Source organism: Pungitius pungitius, chromosome 21 (genome assembly GCF_949316345.1).
Source record: "Pungitius pungitius chromosome 21, fPunPun2.1, whole genome shotgun sequence".
Taxonomy (NCBI): domain Eukaryota; kingdom Metazoa; phylum Chordata; class Actinopteri; order Perciformes; family Gasterosteidae; genus Pungitius; species Pungitius pungitius.
Genome location: NC_084920.1, coordinates 4,571,071 through 4,587,455, shown reverse-complemented (window position 1 = coordinate 4,587,455; position 16,385 = coordinate 4,571,071). Strand labels below are relative to the sequence as shown.

Sequence of the window (16,385 nt, the reverse complement as noted above, 5' to 3'; positions counted from 1 at the left end):
GACACGAAATGTTTTAGAAATTATTTCTGATAACCTCATACAACTGTGCTTCGCAGTTTTTAGATGCAGAGAAGACAACACACAATGAGAATAATTAATATCAGCGAAAACCACAAATTTGTGAATAAGAAACAGCTGCTCAAACATTAAGATCCTACAAATACCGTAGCAAAACGCCTAAAGGATTTATTCTGACATCTCTCTGGGACACGCACATGGATAATAAACGAAACGTTTTTTCCACTTAAAGTGCTAAATCTATATTATCATTCATGGGGAAGATATTTGTCAAATGTTAACCCTTCCTGCCCAGCAGAGGGCAATGTGTCTCTGAATCTCACAACTTAAGTTCAACATTCCACCTATTGGATGGTTCAAAGTTACAATACTTGTAAGTTTAAAATGTCAGTTGCAGAAAACATAACCAACAATTCTTTATTCACAAAAACACTGGCACAGTGCAAAACACTAGCCTTAACATTTCAATTTGAAAATCCACAACCAAAGTAATGCAATTACAGTAATGTATTGAAGACAAAGAACTGAAAAACCATACAACATACCAGATGCACCAGCTATTTCTTCATGTCAATACCATAAACAAGTGGACTAATGGTGCCCGAGAGGCTTCATAGCAAGAACTTCAAACAAACAAACAAAAAAATATATAAAACTGTAAGAGCTTGACAATAAGACTGAACAACAAAGTTGGGTCATTATATTTAGCTCAACACTTCCACTGAACTGCTTTGGCTTCGGCTCTCATTCCATAGTGCGACGTGTTTTCGGCGGTAATGACGCCCTTTTTTGTGACAGATTAAGTGATGCAGAGCCAAAAGGAAGCAGCACTTGGTTTAAGTAAGGCACTTTACAACATGGACGCCTCTGCATATTCACAGGGACTCAAAGACAGCACCGACATCTTCCTGCAAAAGCTATTTAACAAAATATACACTTATTTTTACACTTTTACTTCTTTCATTTGATGTTGTTTACAACAGCAACACACATTTGTACTTCACAGACTCAAAGGGTTAAATGTTAAAGTCAGAACCTGACACCTACTGTTGAGTTTTAAGGCAGCTTAAATGTATACAGTAAGGCTGTAAGTATTCCTATAAATCAGAGATATGTCTCCATGAGCATGCACCATCTATGATCCCTGCCGCTGTGCAGGTATATTATTCTGTAACTATCTAATCAAGAATGTGGCTAAGACAGGAGTTAACCGTGGCACACGACAGATCCTGCCACTATTATTCACTTGCAATCACCAAACTATTATAATGGTACGAATACTGCTGAAAAGAATGTAAACTGAGTGCCGTGTCCCTTATTCACACACAGTACGGACACAAAAACACGACGACGCCTTAGTCCCGAGAAGGCTTTGCGTTGCTTAACAACACCAAAGGTCACATCCTGCATCTCAGATCCACTCAGAACCCTTGATGACTCCATATTTGCTGCTGCTGCCCGTGCTGCTGCCTCTGTTAGTGTCCGCCTTGCTTGACTGCTTGGAGGCCTGCCGGTGTTTGCGCTCACGGTGAGACTTGCTGTGGTTGTTGCTGTGGCTCTGCTGTGGCTGGCTGTTGGCCGGGTTTTCAGCCTCCAGCTTGTTCTGCGGCGGACAGACGTCCTTGTGATCAGTTCTGCTGGCGTCTCCCATCCCCGTTGTGCGCAGGTTTTCGCCGTTGCCGGCGCACTGCCGACGCTCTTCTTGGGCGTTGTTCACGTGGTTCTGCCGGCATGCTATCTTGGCGTTGGTGATGTCAGAGATGGGTAGCGGCTTGTTGTGGTGCTTTGTAGAAACCAGAAGAGGCTTGATGGCGACGTTGTACCCGGGGGGAGCCGACGGGGCGCTCCAGGAAAAAGGGTACTGCTTGTAATCATCTCCGCTCACCCTTTCCTCGCGAAGAGCTCCCTGTGCCCGCGTCAGCCCGTACAGCTCGTCGTCGGGGAGCTGCACCTGGCGGGAGCGTACGATCTCGCAGATGGTGCCTATGCCGAGGTGAAACATCTCCCATATGTTGAGCGCCAGACAGAGCAGGGAGACCGTGTACATGATGAGGAGGAAGATGGTTTTCTCAGTGGGCCGCGACACAAAGCAGTCCACGCTGTGAGGGCACGGGCGGTCTGCGCACACGTAGGTGTGAGGCACAGCGAAGCCGTACAGGGCATACTGTCCGCACAGGAAAGCCACCTCCAGCAAGGTGCGGGTCAATAGCTGAAGGACGTAGATACGCATCAGTCCGTCCTCTTGGATGCGCTGGCGGCCGTCGTGGCGCACCTTGACCTTTGTCGGACCACTGCGCACCTTGACCGGTCCGCCGCCATCACTCCCCCCCTCCGCCATTTCGTAAATCATCGGGTCTTCTTCTTGGTCACCCTCTGCCTCCTCGATGCCCCGGTGCTGCGTTCTGCCCGTCAGATACGGCTTCCTGGGCCTCCTCCTCTGCGAGAACGCGACCGCTCCGTCGCAGTCGGTCCGCTCCTCCGCCCGAGCGATCTTGTTGACCGCGTAGCCCAGGTACATGAGCGAGGGGGTGGCCAGCAGAATGATTTGGAAAACCCAAAAGCGGACGTGCGAGAGCGGCGCGAAGGCGTCGTAGCAGACGTTCTCACAGCCCGGCTGGCCCGAGTTGCAGACGAAATTGCTCTGCTCGTCGTTGTAGATGGACTCGCCTCCGACGGCCGTCAGCACGATGCGGAACACGATGAGGACGGTGAGCCAGATCTTGCCCACGAACGTGGAATGGTTGTGGATTTCCTCCAGCAGGCGAGTCAGGAAACTCCAACTCATGGTAGCTGCAGGGAAACTACGGTGAGAGGCGACATGCACGTCCTGTTACTTTCCTGCGGGGAGAAGAGAAATTATGAAACCCACATTGATACGTATAATTGATTTAGACCTGCTAACAGTATTTGTTTTGCAATTTTTTTTCTCAGTTTAACTGAACAGATGCAACAAAACATAGTAAATGACAGAATTTAAAAAATATATATATATAGTAATACTAATATTGATATGAATTAAATTGATAGGGGGTCGGCAATCGTTCTTTGTAATTTTGAATTCATTCTTTTCGGGCCAACTGTCAACGTTACTCATCTTTTCCCTTTTGTAAATGCTTTGCCAATTACAGAAAATAATCATTTCTACCCAGAATAAATGAGTATATTAATTCCTCTATTATTTTCCCCAAACACAAAATGAATAGACACATTTTAATTATGCAAATGATGACAACACACACTCTTCTGCTGTATTCAGAGAGTATTTTATCTTATTATATTTTATTTTGTCTTTTCCTTACGTACACAACGACAACATGTTTATTGCTTTGCCCTAAAGCCATTGTCTAAGCATAAGCTAAGTACTCTTTCCTCTCTGAGTTGAAAAAGGGCGTTATCTCCTTTTTGTCCGCACACCACCTCGTACTGTACCCAACACCGAGACATCTCTGTTTAGCCTGCAGGCATCCATCTGCTCATGATAGAGCGAAGTGAGAAGGTTCAGACTTCTGTGCGGCAGACAGTGTCTGCATGTGATGCTTGTGTGTGCGTGTGTGTGTGTATAACGCAGACTGAGGCAAACAAGGTGTGATTAAAATAAGACTAGGAAGTAAACAATGTAATGACCTGTTTGGCAATACAAATACATTTTATTTCAGATGTTTAGGATTTTAACCAATCAGCTATTTTGGCAATTGCTATTTCCATTGGTGTGCCTGACCACCTACTAAAACGTCACATGAGATTTGTTTCATGACTGAAACAATGAATATAAAAAAAATTAAACAATTACTTTGATTAATGAAACTGATAATTGACATTGCAAATAGCTGTCAATTGCTGCTCGAACGTAATAACTTACTTAGTAAATAACATGTTACCAGTGAATATATCAGGCTGCCACACTTTAATCGATGCCATGCCACTGAAAATGTCTCACTGACAAATCATTTATTACAGGCCAACTGACACACTGTCACATTGAGTCAGTGTGACATTCTATTTAAAAAGAAAAAGAAACAAAGAAATTCATATGAAACCGAGTCCAGCTGCTGTTAACATGCTTCCTTATGTCTCACCCTGTAAAGAAAAGTGTCCTGACTATCTCATTAAGAGTCACATGCCCTCAAAAACTGCACATCTGGCCATGTTGTGTAATGTACTATTTGGAGGGCCAGTAGCACAGCTACCATCACCCAAACACGGGTCTCATGGATGGCAAAAAATCAAGAGAAGAGAATAGTTTAAATTGCTATTTTTCTGCTCAGCTCATCAGCAAAGAAAATTGCACTTTCTTGTTTCTTCTGAGTTTGTATCTATATGGTTGAAATGCACTTACTGTAAGTCGCTTTGGATAAAAGACATGTAATGTAATGTAATGATTCTGCACAGGAAAACAGGGGAAAGCAAATTTAAACACAGGCCACAAAATCAGGTATTTTACTTATTGTTTAACGATTATCGATGAGGTAAACTTGCATCTTCTGTTAATTTAGGTTTCTGGTTATAAGGAAAGCATTTAAACTATATGTTTTGTACATTAATACATACATAAATACATAAAAACGAAATTGTCAAAATCCCTTATGGTTGTGTCTATATATATTCCATTTCGGACAAGTTTGTCCGGCTACGTGGAAAGGGACTCGAAAGCTTCATGTCGAGCTTTGTGCCTCGTCTCAACGGTCCAAGTTGCCACATTGAACCTCTGAAGTTGTTACATTGCAGTCTCCCCAGATGTCAACCAGCTCCAGACCAAAAGCCTCCAGTATCCTACAGCGCCATTAAAAGAACTATTTGAGGAGTGTTACTTTGAGGAGGAGCCAGTCTTGTACATGCCTATCTAAGAGGGCTTCAAGCTGTGAACTTGATGCTTTGTGGTTTCCTTAAAAGCAGTTAAAGCGATGTTTTATCCTAAATCTATCTCATGTGTATGAAACACTCAACTGGCTTTAACTTGAACGGTGACTATTAAAAGTTTGTATTTTGCTGACATTACACTTATACACTTATATATTCTGTGTGGTATGTTTTACTTAATTGGACACATTTTAAAACTAGAAAGCGGTTGGGTACCCTGTGGTTCCCAAATTTTCCATATTGAGCATTAAGTGCAAATGCAAAAAGGAGGACAATTGTATCAGGTAGTAATAAATACTATTATTATCACTTAGTGCAGTGACAATATAAATAAGTAAAATATGTTTTATTGTGATGCTAGTCATTGCTACGTTATCAATGTTTTGGCCAACTGATTTAAACAGACTAATATTCTGCCCAGAAGAAATTATACAACCAAGGACTGCAAGGCTAATTACTCCATCTCATCTCTCATCACTGTTCACCCTGACACGGAGCCCACGGGGCATTTTGTTGTCACTTTGTGAGCCATCTATTGAAATAAATCAAACCGCATATAGTGTGATAGTGCGAGTATGTACAAATGATTATTGTAAACAGAATAAATTGCCCGTATTGTGCCTCCTCTGCAAAACTAGCCTTTAATATCGGTATGCCTTTTGATTTGATTAACATTACAAATATTATACAGACAGACAATGACATGTTTCTAAAGCTTATCTAACCCAGTTAAATGTTTTTTTGTCTACAATATTAAATATGTTTAGTACTACGATCCCTTATTTGATCACAACCTGCACTGGTCCTGCTGATCCTATAAACTTTCCAGTAGTTCTAATTGTTGCATATGGAAGGGTATATTGTTACCTCTTTTTGTTTGATTTTTCCTCTCCGTGTTTTCCCAGCCAGAATTAAGAGATATTACAAAATCCATTGGCCTGCAAAGCAGAAAAGATATTGTATATTAGCATAGATTGATAACAGAGTGGCATAGCGATTATCAATACCACATGTATGTAGGGGTTTTATTGATGTTTAACCCGTTCATTTTATAACGCTAGCTCTAGTTTGAAAATATAAAATGTATTTCACTGTAAACATTTTTTTTTACATTTAAACAAAAAATCAAAAACTCATTTCTTTCTCATTTACTGATGAAAAGACGATATTTATATAAAAATAAAGGTTACAGAGCATTTTCACAACAAATCCTACAAAAAGAAAAGAATGCAAAACCAGATGTTGAGCTGTCCTTGGTGATCATTTAAGACAATAAGTTAGCTTCAGACAGATGTTTGTCATATATATGATTTGGCTTTCCTGAACCTTTTTTCTGACACTTACAGGAAAAACAATTTATTTTTGTACTGAAAGCAACCAGTAACTTTAAGTGTAGAATATAGTATGACCGTTGGACAGTTTTATCTTCGTTTTAAACTTAACAAAAATATGTCGTGAAGGTTTGCTAATGAAAATCAATAATTATCAGGCAGACTTGTCATGTCACTGTAACTTCTTGTCAACATCATACACAAAGTCAACCAGTAACCGTCAAACATGCTAACAAGTAAGCATGCTAACACCAGTAACAGTTAGCTAACCTCAAATAACATAAGTTCACTTTTAATCACGTTAACCTGGAAAATAAAAATTACAAATCTCACTGGATCTCTCTCGATTTAACGTCACTTCGTCCAGTGACCATTCTCTCTGAAATACTCTGAGGAACGGACGATAACAGCGACCCGTCGCCTCGTGCAGAATCCACGCGTCCTCACCTCGTCGCGCGCCCATTTGGCGCCTCTCCTCCGTTCAGAAAATGGACTTCAAATCAATTAAGTCTTCGTCGCTGAGCGACGTGGGGGAAAAAAAACCGTTCTCCCGAGATTTAAGTGAGTGAAGATTTTACCAACTTGAGGAAGCATGGACTTTAAAAAAAAAAAAATGTTGTTGGTCCCGGAGACTTGTCTCTGGAGAGGGAGCTTGATTGTATGAGCGGAGGAAGACAAATGTGCTCGTGCATGTCACGGAGGCGGAAGGGGGGGGGGGGGGTGCGCGCGACCGTGTGTGTGTGTGTGTGTGTGTGTGAGAGAGAAAGAGAGAGAGAGTCGGACACTAAGGAAGTTTGCTTTATTGTCATTTTTGGAAATGTTTAATTATTCTGGATAATAAATATGTGGCCGCATGAACTTTAAAATATTCATGCATTTTGGACATTTATACAAATAGGTGCAATTTATAACCGATATTAGTTTGTCACTGCATCACTAAACCTCACGTTTTAATACCTGCTGCTGTTGAATGACAAAGAAGTCTCAAGTCTCACGTTTCCCACGCTCGTGACCTTTCTTCTTCGTCTTCGTCCATCCGTCATCGGTTATCCGGTGACAACTTGTTTGTCAACTCACCGTGCAGCGGAGCATGTAAATGAACGTCTTCTAAAAACATGGCGGTTAAGCCTGGCAGCGTTTCTTGTGTCTCCGTCCTCAGACAACACATTGTGCCACATTGTCTTCTGAGAGTCTGAGACTGAACAGACACCAACATTCTGTTTCATCTTCTTCCATCAGGCTTTCGGATACAAATAAGGAGCTTTTATGCTATCAATTCCCCAACAAGCTGTGTTCAGGGGGGTGGGGGGGGGGTGGGGGTCACACAGGTCAGTTTACTCGTAGTGGAGAACTCTGCCTGCAACAACAGCTGAATAATGTCAAGTTGTGGTGGGAGCTTTCTCAAGCTCCGAAAAAAAGAACGTATGGCATGAAAGGCCGTGTGAAAACTGGAGGATGTGAAGTTTAATGACATTGTGGACTATTTTTGTTCTCCAGTATAGTTTTTTATCATCCCGCAGCAGAAAACTCCCAAACACACGAGAGCTGCACCCAACAGAGGGATGGCTATCTTGGGAGGTTTGACCTCGTCAAGGATTATCTCACACGCTTTCACAACACTGTTTCGCTCTGTGGATTAATCTCGACCTTTCCGTCTCAAGGACACCGCTCGCAGTCCCTCTCCTTCCCATCTTCATCTGTTGCTAACTGACTGCTCCTGTCAGAGAGGGCCACCGTTTAAGGCTGGCATTGTTCTCTTAAACTATCAGAGGAGGAATCAAACACAGGAGTGGATCGACCCCGATCAGCCCGATGGGATTTTGGCATAGGAAGTCCACATCCTACTCCGGAGTGTCCCCTCACAAGGCTCAAGTCCCTTAATGAAGTTATCTTTCACCTTCCGAAGGCGTAATTGAATGGAGAAAAATCAATGAGGCCTATCAATAAAAGCAATCATCGCGGAGCTCTGCCAATTTAGAGCGTTTCAACAATTGAGTGTCTTCAGTTAAGGGCTGTATCTACTATGTGGATATTGACAGCGAGATACAACAGGAGGTCATTGGCCAGTTCAAGATCCTCTAACACGATTTGTCATCATTCTCCACAGATGTTAATTGGGTTTCCCATGCAGTCACTTACCGCTGGAGGTCCTTGGAAATTGCGTCAGACGGCAAGATATCTTTTGCCTATTTAATCATAATAGACACAGCATGTAGGCTACTCCTCCCCTAACAACGCGAGCTTCTAGAGGAACACAATTGGAAGATCGATTGTGGTAGAATCAATAGAGCTGGGAGTGGCAAAAGTCCAAATCTATCAAAGAGGCTTTACAAAGAGTGACAGCATGATCATAATGGGGGGGGGGGGGGGGGGGGAAGAATGCAATACATGAGAAAGAAGTAAGTGTGGCCTACAAGTGTTTTGTACAGTCAGCTCCTTGCGCGGGGACGTTATCGTTAGGACTGACAACGGAAAATATGTTGGTAGACAACAACAATGACACACAATCACCCCAGGGACAGGGTGACACAATAAATCACAGAGAGGGAACCAGATGTGGGGAGAGAACACTGTGAGATTGGATGCAAAGATGAACCATGGAATGTTTTTATCTGATCTGACGTTCAACCAGAGAGAAACGTGGTGGGGGGGTGGGGGATTTGGAGAAGAGAGGGAAATAGTGGTAAAATGCAGACACAAGGTCAAAGGGCAGGACCCTAGAATAGACTGAATTCCATCCAAATTACACAGAAGGAAGCCTCCGTGTGTTTGGTGTATTGTTAAAAACTGGTACAAGTGTGTTAAAGGCATATCGGTGGTTTTGCAATAAGAATGCTGGATTGGTGCCATCTTGTGGTCAAGAGAGGTAAATCACGTGTGGGATGCCACCACATGCAACACTGACTCAATATCACATATATATACAGTATATATATATATATATATATATATACTCATCCACTGCTGCTCCCGACCCGACCTTGCTGGGGGCACATGTTGGTTCAGCTCATCTCTGAAGTTCTTCTGGTCTCATCACAGCTCAGTGCATCTGTCCATCTGTCCCTCTCCTCCTACCGCACCGCAGACTCTTTCCACTGACCCCTTCTCCTTTGTGTCTGCACCCTCATCAACTTCCCTCTAATCCTTTTCTCGTGTGTCTTCACTTTGTCCTTTGAGCGTCTGAAGGGCTGCGAGTTGAGAAAAGGGGTTCGGATGACTCGTCTCGCTCGGGGACGCTTCTGTCCTCTGTGTCTCTCCCACGGCCTCCTCAGCTAAATCAACACTTCCTCTGCTCGGAGAGGACATGTGAGGCTGCTTCTCCTTGTCCCTTATCGCTAAAGCACTCCACAACTATTTTCTAATGTGTTTGACGTCAGCTTGATATTGTCCCTCCCAAAGCATTAACTTAAAACTATTCACAGATGGCTTTTTTTATGAGTTTGTCCCCTTCCGCCCCTCCTCCTCCTCCTCTCTAGTTGTTCATTTCTACATCTATGAATGATTTGCCTTTGAAAAAGTTGCTATGAAAACAATCATAAGTTCAGGTTTAAAAGCTGAATTGTCACAAAGAATGTAGTTGCCAAATTATTTTATTTTTGTTTATACATAGAAAAGGGAATATATTTAATCATTGTATGTAAAGGAACACACTTATATTACATACAATACATATATTATTATTTTACTAGATTAAACATTTTACATTTCTGGGAAAACAAACATTCACTAAATGGAATTTAAGGTAAGATTGTTGATTCTTTCATTCTTTAATGTAGCAAATAAGTTATGATGACCCTTATAAATCCTCGAGAGAAACATAGTAGTTTAAATGTTGTTTAATCACATAATGGCTTCATATTCCTGTTACACTGATGCTTTACACACATAAGTGGCTTATTGATTTACAATGACTCACAACTTACAAACAGGGTAGCGCAAACTCCAAAGATAAAAAGTAGCATATTAGTGAGTTGTTGCAAAGCCATAATACCATTTTCTTCATTGAAATAAAAAAAAAAAACTGGTTCTTGATCTGGTGTTGATTCACATCCCTGAAAATGTCAAAAGTAATTTATCCTGTTTATCTCTTTTACATCATATCAAGAATACAGCATTTCATTATTGCACTAAACTCCATGGAAGTTTTACAGTTATACAGTTATTGTCAATACAATTTCCTCCTGTTACATCTTTTAAATAACTCCTCGTAATCGCAAAGCCCTACTATATTTTGATCTGAAAGAGTTTCAGGATCACACTCCAGCGGCATTCACTTTTTCTCATATCATCTATTTCATCATGAATAAACGCAATGTTCTCAAAGCAGCAAATAAACATTTTTCATAAACAAATATCATTGTGTTTGTTAATACTTTTGTTTCTACTCCCTGAGAAACACAAAAACCTCTGAAATTGATCATTCCAGCATAATGTTGTTTTTTAAGGCTAGGAGTCTTTAAATCAATTAACAAGTTCATTACCTCTCTTTTTCTTCCCAGATTTTCATCGGGACACAACTTTCCTTTTGTTATCTATGAACCGCTGTTCAGTATCCGTGTTGAGTATTACATTGTTTTAGTGGTTAAAAATAAATGCAAAAATACCCTCAATTCTTCCTTCTATCGCAGGCCTAACGTTATTAGACAGAATCAATTTAATGTGCAGGACACATTTCACAATTTCATGAAAATTAAATTAAAAACAAAATAGAAATGCCTCTGTAAACCATTATAATGGTTTACAAGTGCTTTTTCATTTCAAAATATAAATTTTCAAGTCTGTGTCATGGATCTAGAGAGGCAGAATGAGGTTACGTGTAGAGTTGCGTATGCAAATAGACCCAGAGGATAATCGATACTCACCCACAACGCTGCTGTTTAATACATTCAAACGTGAAGGGAGCTTTTCAGAGGCTGCAAATCCTCCTCGATCCAAACAGACCGTATTAAACCTCCCCCCCCCCCCCCACTAATACTCCCTGTGATTTTTAAAAGGGTACAAGCACAGTGAGTGCGACCCACACAAGATACAACTAGAAATCTTCAACTGGTACTTTGTGTTAATTAAGCTCCCATTTTCCATTGGTGTCAGGGTCACAGGGCATGACGGTAGGAGCGTATGGCTGAAGTGTTCCCTTTGGATCTCACGCTGGTGTGGATTACTGTTGTATAATGGAGCCCTAGATTAGGTGTCAGCAGTGAGTGAGCACGGGTGTGTGACACCGTATCCCTGCTCCGTGCCGTCCTTGTCCCCCCTGTTTTAACACACGTGTGGTCTTTTATTGTCCCACAACAACACCGGAGCCTGCTTTATGCGCCTGTGGCCCGGAGGTCCTTGAATGCAGCGTTAAGTGTTTTAAAAAAAACAAAAAAACATAAGCCTGTCAACACAAGAGAGCCCCCTCACACGTGGAGTAGATAAAGTGACCATGCAGCACCTGTGACTCAATAATGTCCGATACAGTGAGAGAGTCTGATGTAATCTAAGTTCTATAGACGTTGAATGAGACGCTGTGTTCCATGAGCTGATTGCATGTGATCGGGCCTCCTCCGAGCACACGAGACACAACTTTGGTTAAGATCTTCTCGGATCTCCAGCATTTTGATCTGACTCAAAAACCAGAACGTCATTTGCTTTATCTCCATTATTGATCATGACTATCTGGACCGGTGAGCTGATTTATTTGCATTAAAAATGAGAAACCGAGTTATAATACTGAAAACCTAGGTCTATTACAAAGCGTGAGAATAGGTATTAGGCTAAAGCATCAACAGTGTCGTTTTAATGTTTTCCTTGAAGTAGCGAGTTAAATGAGAAGACCTATAACACTCTCTAGTGTCCACAGAAAATATACTGCTGGGTATCTTAGTAACAAGGACAAACATCAAGTATTTTCAATCTTTATGCTAAGCTAACCTAACAACCTGCTGACATCAGCCACATATTTATTGTGCAGACAATAATTAACTCCACAATTTTGCCCAAAATGGCAAACTATTCATCCGTGTTGCTGGGTAAAATCATGCATGTTGTGGCTCACCGGGACTGGGTTCATGCTATGTTGTCCTATGTTATTCCCACGCACACACATTTGCTTTTTGGGATTTCACATTGACCTTACTTTTTCCTCCTAGAGTTTCATCCTAACCCTAACCAAAACTCGTTGAGACCTCACACGCTCCCTAAGCTTAAACAATGACCTAAGAAGACTACTTTTTCACAGATGGGATACCCCAGCTTTTCTTCCCAATTAACTTGCCTTTAAATAATACTGTGCCCCTGAAAGTTGCCCCCCCCCCCACACACACACACACACACACACACACACACTCACATCTCATCTTTCCTCCATTACTTTCTTCAGGCTGTCCACGATGTCTTCTCCGCTAACCCAAGGCACCACGTTTGCCTTCAACCTGGCTTCCTGGGACATCTCCTGCAGGAGCCTGTGCATTGGGAAGCCCCTCCTGGGGAAGGCCGTGTCCCGGGGCCCGAGAGCCAGAGAGGGACAGATATCGTTGGCCCCGTCTCCGATGTAGAACACCCTCTGGAAGGGCGCGCCGCCGCGCTCCCTTTGTCGGCCCGCGAGGTACTCCCGCAGGATCACCTGCTTGCACATGTTGTCGGGGCAACGGGAGCACGCGTGGGAGTGGAAGGGGAGCAGCACGAGGCGGCCGCTGGCGTCGAAGCTGGCCGGGTTGGTGAATATCTTGGCGAAAAGGTGACGCACGCCGGCGCTCTCCAGCCACGTCTCGATGAAGTACGTGTTGGCGTCGGAGACCACCGCCAGCTCGAACTCCTGCAGGTGGCCCCGCAGGTACTCGAAGAGGTGCTGCAGGCCCGGTGCCGCGGGGATCTTCTCCACCGCCGAGTGGATGGAGCTTTCGGACACGCCCTGCTCCGCCATGTAAACCAGGACCTTCTGCATGTGCTCGTTGTAGTGGCCCTCCCGGTAGCTGTTCTGCAGCCACTCGGGGAGCCGCTGGCCCGGCAGAGCGCGCAGCACAGCGTCGTCGCTGCTCTCGTTGATGATGGTCTCGTCAAAGTCGAACAGCACCAAGAAGCGCTGCTGATGATGCTGCTGCTGATGCTGCTGCTGCTGATGCTGCGCCGCGTGGCTGTGGTGGGACGGAGCGGTCATCTTCACCGTGCGCCGCGGAGGGGAAACGTCGAGTGACGCCTCTCTAAAGAAAAGAGAGATGCCAAGGACAACGTATTCGGAGGAGTGTTTCACTTTTTTTTAACGCACCCATTTCTAAAAAAAAAAAAAATACATCGTTAAAGGGCGGAATGCCGATTAGAATGACGAAAATCCTGTTTACTTAACTCCCTTCCTTTCCACTTGTAAACATAAGTTTACCCTACAGCGCATAACCTAATTAAAGAGTCACATGTTACTTTTCTCGTCTTTGTTTGATATCTGGCAGAATCTAACATGCAACACGCACTTCTTATATTCCTCATAATTCTCCTCTCAGACAATCCTTTATTCCTTTTGGATCAAGGGTATACAACTATTTATACATGACAAATCTCGGACCATTCATACATTCATAAAAGCGTTTTTCGGAGAAGGCGTTCACTGTTTCAGGAATGTTGTAACTTGAGTGGAGAGAGAGAGAGAGAGAGAGAGAGAGAGAGAGAGAGAGCTGTAGCATCACAGCATGCCTTTGCCATAAATGGAACAAATAAGAGCAGTGACGCTAAACCAGCCAAGTGAGGCACAAAATTATCTTTTTATACTTCCTAAATAAAAAAACTTTAAGGAGAACATTTACTCTATATCGGCTAAATATACGGTCAAAAGACAGTAACAATTTTTTATTGTAGGTGAGCTAATTTGCAAAAGAAATAAAAAGAGGTCAACATTTAAAGTGACTGCACTTTGGGTAACAATAGCCAGTAAGATAAATCTACTTAAAGCTAATTTACTCATTTTCGCTGTTTCCCGTGATTGAAAAATCAATGTTGTTGTTCCAGTAGCTGAAGGGTTGGCGAATCTAAAAAAGAACACCAGATAAGGTCTGGATAAAAGTTTGCTCAGCAGTTGGCTTCATTTAGCCTCTGACTATATAGGAATTCACAGAACCCTTAAAATCACATTTAAAATGTATTTGATGAAAAATAATTTCATGAAAGGGAGACTGGACATACAGCTGAGAAGATTAGAAAAAAAAATGTTTAGGGCTCAGTTAAACCATCTGGTCAAGAGGCTTCCAAATTCAAACCCCTTTTGTCAACTTCTGCCAGCAAGCAAATTAAGATATAAAAACACAATGCATGATCATCCTGTAAAATGATTGTACACTACTTAACTGTATATAAAGTAGCGAACACAACCAGCTATAACATTGAAAAGCTATTTACACATTAGTAACACTTGTAATCGCATGAAGGTATTATGATATTCTTTATAGTGAGTAATCTGCTATTGATACCAAAGAATATTACTTAAGCCACAGGTTTTGAGCACTTTAGTAGGCTGCCAAATGGCATACGTATGTATTTAGAGTAACCAAATACAATGGTATAATAATTGATGAAGAACATAAAACTGATAAGTTCAAGATTATGAAGATGGTAATGTGCCAGTTGTCCAAATGCATCTTACACCACCTGTAAACGCCAATTATAAAAAGATGCAGCAAAACTTCACACTAATAACAACATAATAGACAATGGCACTTTGTTCCAATCACAATCTGACTGAATAATTTAACTCAGTATCCAAAAGCAGTGATTACCCATTTTTATATGAATATGTTAAAAATGCGATACTTATTTTTAAAATATAAATGAATTTAAAACAATGTACATGATGAAATGCATGCGTACCGTTTTTCTGACAATGTCAGCCCATTGACAGCGTAATGACAGGAGATCAGCTGGTTGGACGCTCACTGATGTGTGTCCTTTAACCTGCAGTCCGGCTGCAGCGACGCATGTGCAAAAGTGGGAAAACGCCTGGTCGCCGCCAGCAGCTACATTATTTATAGAGCATATTTACTCGCTAAGCTATCTAATTTTATCCCCGGAGCAGCAATGTCTGCTCGAAAGGTTACCGCTGAAAGTCATTCCAGAGCTCTGTCAGGAGTCGCTATGCTGACCGCGTCTCTGCGCGAGCGAGGGAAAAACAAACTGATAACAAGCCATTTCAAACAGTAAAATCACACGGGGAGACAAAAAATAAGGAATAAAAAGGAATATGTAGATTAAGAAAGAGGATAAAAACCAGGCCTACCGGCGGTGGGCATGTGAGCGAATACGGTAGGCTAGACGCCCGGCTCCGGCGACCGCATCGCAGTGACGCGGCAAGACTCCCACAGCAGTGCAGAGGGTATTCCCGTTTAAAGCCAGTGTCACACGAGCGTGCGTAACCACAGTACTTCCGGCGTAGCCTTTCAAAATAAAAGAACCAGAGAGCGGTACACTCTCGACGTTAAGATAGAGCGGCGTTAAACATAAAAAGTAATGGTCACTGATGCTGACAATGGAGGCTTATTGACCGCTTTCAGTGGCTGACAGTAGTCCAAAGTAGTCTACATATCCTGCGCTGGCTGGACTTGAATGGTTGCATTAAAGGCTACTTCTACTCCACTAGTCTATTAATACAAAATATAAATTCATTAATGGATTTTGTGGTATATGTATGGATTTAGTCACAATACATAGGGTAGTTAAATCATCTCCACATTAAAAGGACCTAGGCCTACACAGGACTGAATCAGTAACTCATCTAATGATATTATAATTATAAATAGGGGCATTATGTTTATGTTATTTGGTCCAGTAATTGCACATCATTATTCAGTATAATGATGTAAGGTATGCCATAATTTATACTTCAACTCAAGCTGACAATTACAATAGCCTCAAAATATTAACACCCTACTTACTGAATGAATTGACAAAACAGTTGTTAAACTGTAGTAGAAACTCTTTGCAGGCAGCAGCAGTTGTAGAAGACTATAATTTGCTGCAAACAGCTCAGGGTTAAACAAAGGACATCTCTTTTGCTGTGTCAAGTATCCGCTGTACACACTGAGAGTGATGCAAGAACAAGATAAACATCCAGTTAATAATCATCTTGTCACAATATCAGAATAGTTCGGTCTTTAGAAACACGCCAGCATCACTCCAGGTTTCCAGGGCAAAGCCCGATCTCCACCAACCCCCTCA

At 42.2% G+C, this 16,385-nt stretch overlaps 2 protein-coding genes across 3 annotated transcripts; both read right to left on the bottom strand.

The window, feature by feature from the left end:
- Nucleotides 1–357: 357 nt before the first annotated feature.
- On the bottom strand, nucleotides 358–6,812 carry LOC119213433 (gap junction gamma-1 protein-like). Its single transcript, XM_037464719.2, has 3 exons — nucleotides 6,654–6,812; nucleotides 5,743–5,813; nucleotides 358–2,856 (listed from the first exon to the last, which is right to left on the bottom strand). The coding sequence occupies exon 3, from the start codon at nucleotides 2,801–2,803 to the stop codon at nucleotides 1,430–1,432; it is 1,374 nt and encodes a 457-aa protein (XP_037320616.1). The 5' UTR covers nucleotides 2,804–2,856; nucleotides 5,743–5,813; nucleotides 6,654–6,812; the 3' UTR covers nucleotides 358–1,429.
- Nucleotides 6,813–9,778: 2,966 nt separating this feature from the next.
- LOC119213148 (probable phosphatase phospho1) lies at nucleotides 9,779–15,573 on the bottom strand. 2 transcript variants are annotated; one of them, XM_037464226.2, is made up of 3 exons: nucleotides 15,448–15,569; nucleotides 15,042–15,320; nucleotides 9,779–13,390 (listed from the first exon to the last, which is right to left on the bottom strand). In XM_037464226.2, the coding sequence occupies exon 3, from the start codon at nucleotides 13,345–13,347 to the stop codon at nucleotides 12,544–12,546; it is 804 nt and encodes a 267-aa protein (XP_037320123.2). In that variant the 5' UTR covers nucleotides 13,348–13,390; nucleotides 15,042–15,320; nucleotides 15,448–15,569; the 3' UTR covers nucleotides 9,779–12,543. The 2 variants fall into 2 exon arrangements, with proteins under 2 accessions (XP_037320123.2, XP_037320125.2); XM_037464228.2 differs by lacking the exon at nucleotides 15,042–15,320 and having other exon boundaries at nucleotides 15,448–15,573.
- Nucleotides 15,574–16,385: the final 812 nt, after the last annotated feature.

Excerpts from the sequence above, each read along its gene's own strand:
- LOC119213148 (XM_037464228.2), bottom strand. The coding sequence starts at position 13,347 with ATGACCGCTCCGTCCCACCACAGCCACGCGGCGCAGCATCAGCAGCAG.
- LOC119213433 (XM_037464719.2), bottom strand. The coding sequence starts at position 2,803 with ATGAGTTGGAGTTTCCTGACTCGCCTGCTGGAGGAAATCCACAACCAT.